At 43.2% G+C, this 7,567-nt stretch overlaps 1 protein-coding gene across 1 annotated transcript; it reads right to left on the bottom strand.

The window, feature by feature from the left end:
- Window positions 1–1,204: 1,204 nt before the first annotated feature.
- Window positions 1,205–7,351, bottom strand: LOC119774225 (phosphoinositide 3-kinase regulatory subunit 6-like). The gene is made up of 7 exons (XM_038271633.1): window positions 7,249–7,351; window positions 6,202–6,304; window positions 6,005–6,066; window positions 5,765–5,855; window positions 5,618–5,679; window positions 2,767–2,873; window positions 1,205–2,610 (listed from the first exon to the last, which is right to left on the bottom strand). Exons 1-7 carry the CDS (start codon window positions 7,348–7,350, stop codon window positions 2,454–2,456), a joined length of 684 nt encoding a protein of 227 aa, XP_038127561.1. The 5' UTR covers window position 7,351; the 3' UTR covers window positions 1,205–2,453.
- Window positions 7,352–7,567: the final 216 nt, after the last annotated feature.

Here is a 7,567-nt window from a genome sequence, read left to right as displayed (position 1 = left end):
AGACAGACTGAGCTCTGCTATTTAACAAGATGACAAAAAAAGTCTCAGTTTATTTAATTCTTTTTATTAAAGTTGTAGGGAAATCATATTTAAATGTCAAATCATTCTGTCTTAAACATGCATATACATATACTTTTTATCAGACCATATTGTCCCAAAATTCAGGAAATATCTATTTTACTAAACTCTCCTCCTCTTGCATGTTTCCGCTGTCCATAGCATTCCTTGACAGCGTCGTTTCTAAGTCACCAATTTAGTGCTACTTGGTCCCAATGGAATTTCCCATTGGGAACCTACTAGCGCTAAGTTGCTAACTGGTTAGCAAGATGCTTCCAACAAACTGGCCACAACCAAACTTACATGTTAACCTTCACCACAATAATCCCGCCCCCTTGATAATCGACCAATCACATTCACTTTATTCACTTGTGTAAAGTTGTGCACCAATCAGGAGAATTCGGGAATGCGACAGTTGGAGCCGCCGCTTCCCTACGACTTTAAGATCTGAGGGCAGAGGAGGACAGATGGAACATCTCACTACTACTCAAAACCCTACTTCTTGTAGAAAGGAAAGGTCGTTGTTGACACGAATTTAAAAGTAGTGATGCTTAATATGGATAACTGACTGTGCTAACAGGTTAGCCTGTTAGCACAGCTAGCCACAGCGCTAGACAGCTCTCCCCCTTTATATCATGGTCTAACAGTTACTTTGTTCACCAGAAACAGATTCTTTTCAGTTTTGTTATTGATCAGGTAAAACATGCTAACGGACGCTGCGTGATGTCATTGTCGTTGTCTGGGCAACCACAATGTTTTCCTGTGGCAACGTTCAGCCAATCATGTAGCGTAACGTCATTGACATAAAGCAGGACCACAGCAGATCTGGTAGCTACAGCGGTTCTCAGTACGTCAGGATGGTTGCTGATGCTGCACCGCTTCATACTTCATTTCCTGTCTCAATAATCATCAGCTTCTGGGCAAAAAAAAAACAACTGGTGACGTGGCAGGAAGTCCGTTTCAGGCTAATCCTCCTTTGGCCTAGCTTTAGCACTCCTGCTAATACCAGGACTGTTATTTAAAGCAGGTGACAAACATACAGCTTCTACCGAACTAGAAGTCGTTTCAGATCACAGTCATCCCTCTTTAAGCTGCAGGACAACAAACGGTGATCGAACATTAATAAGATACTTCACAGTAATTACAGTCTGTTTAAATGCTCCTTTAGTGCAATACAATCATTTCAATTCTAATATTCACCACTAATGTAAAGTCTTCCACTGGGAGATGTTCACTTGTTCCAAGATGTCTGCCTTGTGTGCGACTCCAACACGCCGTCCCTGTGGGTAGTGCACGGTGCATTGGGAGAGGTTAGGTCGGAGGTCGATCAGCACCTTTTGATTGTGTCTTTGATCAGCATCACACCTCAATTCTGTCCTGAGTAACTCCTGATGCAGCTCATGGTTTTAATCTCAATATCTTATGAGATCTTACAACCAAAGCAGAATGTCAGTCATTTTCCATGATTAAAGCTTCCTTCATGCAAAAGATGAGGTGGATGCAGATGTCTGAGTGTAGCAGAGATGAGATAAGAGCAGTGAGGGCAATATTCCAGCATGGCGGCGGCCAAGTGAGGGGGCTTAACTGTTGTGTATGTGTGTGTGTCGCTGAGGGAGTCTAAAGGTAGTGTGGATACAGAATCAACATAAGCGTCGAGATCAGGTCTTAAAAACTTCAAAATTACACAATGCTGTTATGAATCAGGTTCCTTACAGATTTGGGAGAAGAAAAAAAACGCTGATCAATCAAAAGATAAAGAACTGACAAGTTAATTTTAACCTGGCAGCCACACTTGTAACCTAATTGCCACAATACTAAACTGGCGGCCACCCCCCTTAACTGGTGGACAACCCTCTAACCTGGCGGCCACACCTCTAACCTGGCGGCCACACCTCTAACCTGGCAGCCACACCTTTAACATGGCAGCCACACTTGTAACCTAATTGCCACACTTCTAAACTGGCGGCCACCCCCCTTAACTGGTGGCCACACCTCTAACCTGGTGGCCACACCTTTAACTGGCTCAGAGCCTTCTTCATTTTCTCTACAGGTAGTATTTGTTTAAACATAATGAACCTCTGTGATGATCAAAGAATACACATCAGGCTATTTAGGAGGAGCATGATGCTAATCAAGCGCTATCCCATCCTGCAGCACACTTTCTAACACTGCCAAATCAGCAGACAGTTTAATCATAGTATTGAATGTGTTCCTTAGAAACGGTCAGTAAACAGTCAGTCAGAGCAGAGGGACAGATGCAGACAACTTTTGATTAAAGAGCAGCTCATTGGTCTGTAAGGTTGCCTTTTGTCCAGGTAGACGACCGTCACTTCCACTCAGAAAACAGAGTGAGGTTAGCCTTATTTACTGACGAAGTGTTGGCCGACTTTCACTCATTAGTTGATGATGCCAGCGAATGTGTTGATGGGCAAAGGAAGCGCTTTGCTCATGTATTTGCTCAGTCCGGCGTCTTTTTCTGCGTCCAAGCAAAATTTGGACCTCATGGTTTTCTGGACGCAGTATCCTGGATCCAGACAAGGAGAGATTTCGATGCTACAATCAAAAGGTTAAGAAAAGCTGATCAATCTTCCCTGTTTCCAGATGTCACAGGTATTGAAAACGCTTTCAGGTTATTTTGCATCAGACATTATTTGTAACACACGTAGAAACACAAGCACCTCTGCAGTGTAAAGGAGGTGAAACTGTTACCTTTGCACATGTTTGTAAGTCCTCCGCTTGTCTCTGTCCAGCGTGAGAATGAAGGATCGCCGCTCTAAGGAACGGATCTTAATGTTGCTGGCCCGAATTTTGGATTCCTGTCAATGAAATTGGATTCAGTTTATTTATATATCGATATTTACAACAATTCATCTCAAAGAACTTAACAGACAATTCAAACCAGCTGTTTGCATCGACACATTGCTTGAAAACAATCCCTCACAAACAAAACCAAACACAGATTAGGTTCTTGACATATGTGGAGTAAAAAATGTTGATTTATTTTTGTTCTTAGCCTCACAGGCTCCAAACGAAGGTCATGAGAGAGAAGAATGAGTTCATATCGCCTCCTTCATGCAGCAGAGGACTGGAGGAGATGCATCTGGCCAGTGAAAGATAGATTGACCTAACAAGTTGATTTTCCTCCAATGTTTGTGTGTGCGAAAGTTCTTTATGTAGGGGTGGGATAGTTCCAAGTGAGAGTGTTTGAATTGGGAGTTGTATAAATGTATGTGCTGAAGCTTTCCCCAGTCAGAGCTCTATCTCGTCTGAGGATGTTAAATAAATCTGTGTTTTTGCAGAAATTGCCTCTCAAGCTTCAATACTCTACACATGCTTTGTAAAAGTATTCAAGTATCTGCATCTTGGCACTCAGCTGTGATTGATAGTCAGACAGACCAATCTTTGCTGTGTTTACGGCGTATTTTTCTGGAAATGAGGTGAAAGAGTCTGTTTTCAAAGGCGGGACTAAGAGTCAGCAGAAACTGTTTAAAATAAATTTGGATGTGATGAACAAAATCTTTGCGTTTTTAAAAGAAGGAGTCGATCATATTCAGAATCCAAACTTCTGAAAGTTCTTTAAATCTGAAATGATTCCATCCTGTTCAATAAATGATCAGTGTTTTTAATTCAGAGTAATTTCCATGTGAATGTGCTTTACTGGAGGCATCCATGTTTGTCAAAGAACACTACTGCCACCTACTGGTTAGTGACGTCACGGTGCGGTATCGGCTGTTGATCAAGTCCCAGTGCTGTATCTGGTGTTTGTCACAACGCGCTATTATCCAAGTCATCTTGAAAACATTCTTCTTCCAAATGTTGGCTACATATTACGGGTTTTTTCTCTGGCCAGAAGTTCGATGGCAAATCCTCCCTCTTCAAGTTGGCGATCCAACGACCAACCCGTCCGTGGAGGATCAGGAATCAGAAAGGTGGAATAACTCTTTTTTTCACTTTTCCCCGATGTATTCCAGCATCCAGCTGCCATGCACGTGGGCATTGTCAGTTTCACTATAGCTCTGGTGAATTTCAATGGTCAAGTCCTCTGGAAATCTTCAATAATTGTTGTTGATTGCAGATGTGTCTAGTAGTTCCCATTGATTTAGCTTGTAAAGCGGGGAGAATGGCGCTAGGCTTACCGCACCGTGACGTCACTGCTGGAAGATGGCAGGAGGGAGGGGCTACTAGATTTGGGCAAAAATGGCCGCTCCCAGACTCAGTGATCATCATGAAAATTATTATTTTTATTCTTTTACTGATTAACACTAAATTCATTCAATCACTATGATCGTATTAATTTTTGGTATAAATAATGATCCATTGGTTATTCCTTGATGACCGAACTTTTCCTATAAAAATGAATTATAAATATTAAATGATAACATTCAGCCCCTTCAATCGATCTTTTGAACTTTTTTAGCAGCTCCACCTGCAGGTGTTTCAGCAGATCTACAAGATCTACGACTTTTCCTTTAAAGTCGTAGGGAAGCGGCTGTTCCAACCGTTGCATTTCCGAATTCTCCAGAGTGGTGCCCGACTTTACACTAGTGATTAAAGTGAATATGATTGGTCGATTATCAAGATGGCGGGATTGTTGTGGCGGAAGGTTCGCAAGCAAGTTTGGTTGTAGCCGTTTTGTGGGAAGCATCTTGCTAACCAGTTAGCATCTTAGTGCTAATTGGTCCCAATGGGAAATTCCATTGGGACCAAGTAGCACTAAATTGGTGACTTAGAAACGACGCTGTCAAGGAACGCTATGGACAGCGGAAACATGCAAGAGGAGGAGAGTTTAGTGTCGGAGGTCGTGGATGAGTCTCCTCCGTCATCCATTTTTTATTTAGAGGAGGAAAGCGGGGACGAAGATGTTGTGGAAGAGGACGCCAGGGCGGCAGAAGCTTGGTTTGGTGTAGAAGGCTTCCAGCCGTACATGTTTGAGCCCTTGCCTCGCAACGCTGCCAGTTCTGTTAGCTCTACGCCTGCCGAAGACACAGACGTCCATCCCCGTGAACACTGGGACGCAACTCAATGGGAAAGGAAAGGATTCTGGTTTCAACCGTTGCGTATATTAGCTGCGACATATGAATCAAGATGCTATGACCGAAAACATTTGATTGACAGATGACCGTTGATATATGATTGGCCGAATTTAGGTGTTCAGGCTGATGTAGAACTAACTGGCCTGCAGAAGATAATGGAAAAAAACACAGATTTTAACACAGGATATGATTTCCCTACGACTTAAAGGAAAAGTTCTTAGAGAAACCAGCTGGTTAAATGGTAACCATAGAAAAAGCAAATTTTGGGACATAAAAGGAATCATTGTGACTCTGCTGCCCCATTAGATTATGGGCCCGCCTCCTGTGCTGTGATTGGTCCAGTATGTAACTGTGATACGGTTTATCAGAGTAAGGAAGATTGAAACAAAATGCACACCACACTTTTCAGATCCACATCTAGAAAACATGTAAATTCTTGTATTATCTGCACATCTTTTTCATTTTTTAATGCTTGTTTCAGTTCATTATCCAGAGCTCATCTCCGCAGCGGTTCCTGCTGGACTCACCCCACATCCGCTCTTCGTCTTAGCCGCCGCTTCATTCAACGTTAGAGTCAAACAGTTCAGATCTATTGAAGGGAAAGGTGAGAGATTATTCGCAGCACTGAGGAAAAATGAAAACAAACGGAAGGAAAGCTAAACTGAAAACGGAACCTTCTGCTTCGCAGGAAGGAATGGCGTTAATCTGAGCCCCCGACGTTCTGACGGAAACTCCCACGTCAACATCTCGGCCACTCAGGGTCACCTGGACAGGCGGAGCAGAGAACAAACAGGAAGGGATCAGTAGAGATAGAAATGTACCGAAACTGTTCAGGTATTTGATTTGGCAACAGCCAGATTCCTCTGACTGGAACCTTAAGAGGAAATACTGATTGAAATAAAAACACAGCTCACCTTTTTGTAATTCATGGAGATAACAGCTCCACAGACTTCCCCCGAGCTCTTCTTGTGTTTATCTGTTAGATGATATGAACTCTGCGGTTAGATCAGTGGTGTGCCAAAGACAATAAACGCCACAGATTGATCTGATTGATCTTTTTTGGTTTTTAAGACCATCAGATGAAAAAAAAGCATGAGCAGGTATGAATCACCTCGAACTGAAGCTGAAATCAGTTTGAACTCTGGAAACTCCATCTCCAGGTGAGTGAGGAACGACTCCTCCACTGGTTCCTTCGTCATGCTGTTAAATTTGATCTGACAGAAAAAAAAAATTTTTAGTTCTCAGGCTCCTCTCCTGTGGAACCAACTACCAGTTTTAGTCCGTGAGGCAGACACCCTGTCTACTTTTAAGGCTAGGCTTAAAACTTTCCTTTTTGATAAAGCTTCTAGTTAGAGTGGCTCAGGTTATCCTGAGCTATCTCTATAGTTCTGCTGCTATAGGCTTAGACTGCTGGAGGACATAGGGACCCCTTTTTCATCATTCTGCTTCATTCTATCTCTATTCTCCCACTCTGCAGAATCTGTTAGTTCAATCTCTAACGTTCTGCTCTCTCTGCTTTTTCCTCATAGTAGCTTCATCTGGTCTGTTCCTGTTTGGCTGTGACTCCATCCTGGAGAGAAATATCAGCTGTGCTGCTGCCATCAACACCTTTGTTTCTAGATGTTGGAGCTTGGCCTGTTTTCCAGTGTAGTCCTGTTTCTCTGACTGTGACTAACTGGATGTGCTCTCTTCATCCTCTGACATGGGAGCTGGCTCGGAGCTCGTCTGCCTGGCTGTGTGTTTCCTGGACGGGGCCGCCTGTGGAGCTGGTTGACAGTTGCCTTTTGTATCTATGCTTCTTTTTCTATGTCTGCTTCTGTCTCCTTGAACCCCAGTGGGCCTCAGCAGATGGCCGCTCACACTGAGCCTGGTTCTGCTGGAGGTTTCTTCCTGTTCAAAGGGAGTTTTTCCTCTCCACTGTCGCTACAAGCATGCTTAGTGTGAGGGATTGCTGAAGAGTCAATGAGTCGATGCAATCAGCTGGTTTTCCTTAGATAGAAAACTTTGAATCAATCTGACTGGATGATCTGGTGAACTGGAAAGTGACCTGAGATGACATGATGTGAATTGGAGCTATAGAAATAAACTGAATAGAATCCCAACGTTTCCAGGAGGAGGTTCTCCAATAACATGATAAATCCACAGTTAGGGTCACTACCTTTACAAAATAGATGGTGAAGTAGACGGGCTGCTGGGCGCTGCGGACATAGTACGCTATGACATCAGAGATGAAGGGGTCCTTGGGTCTCTCTGGATTCATTTCTTGCTGAAAGAGACAGAAATGATAGAAAATGAAGCAAGCGCTCAAAGACTCACAGGGTGGTTCAGAGGAATCTTTCTGAAACTAAACACTAATATTCAGTTTCCTGCTTTCCAGTGACTCGTTAATGGAAGCAGGTAAACAGCCTGAGGAGCGATTTGGGAAGAAAACAAGGGTTAACTAGCAGCACTAGAACCGGCCTGCATAACTACACCAA

This window comes from Cyprinodon tularosa, unplaced genomic scaffold (genome assembly GCF_016077235.1).
Source record: "Cyprinodon tularosa strain WSP-4 unplaced genomic scaffold, ASM1607723v1 ctg801, whole genome shotgun sequence".
Classification (NCBI taxonomy): Eukaryota; Metazoa; Chordata; class Actinopteri; order Cyprinodontiformes; family Cyprinodontidae; genus Cyprinodon; species Cyprinodon tularosa.
This window is presented reverse-complemented; position numbering and strand designations above follow the sequence as displayed.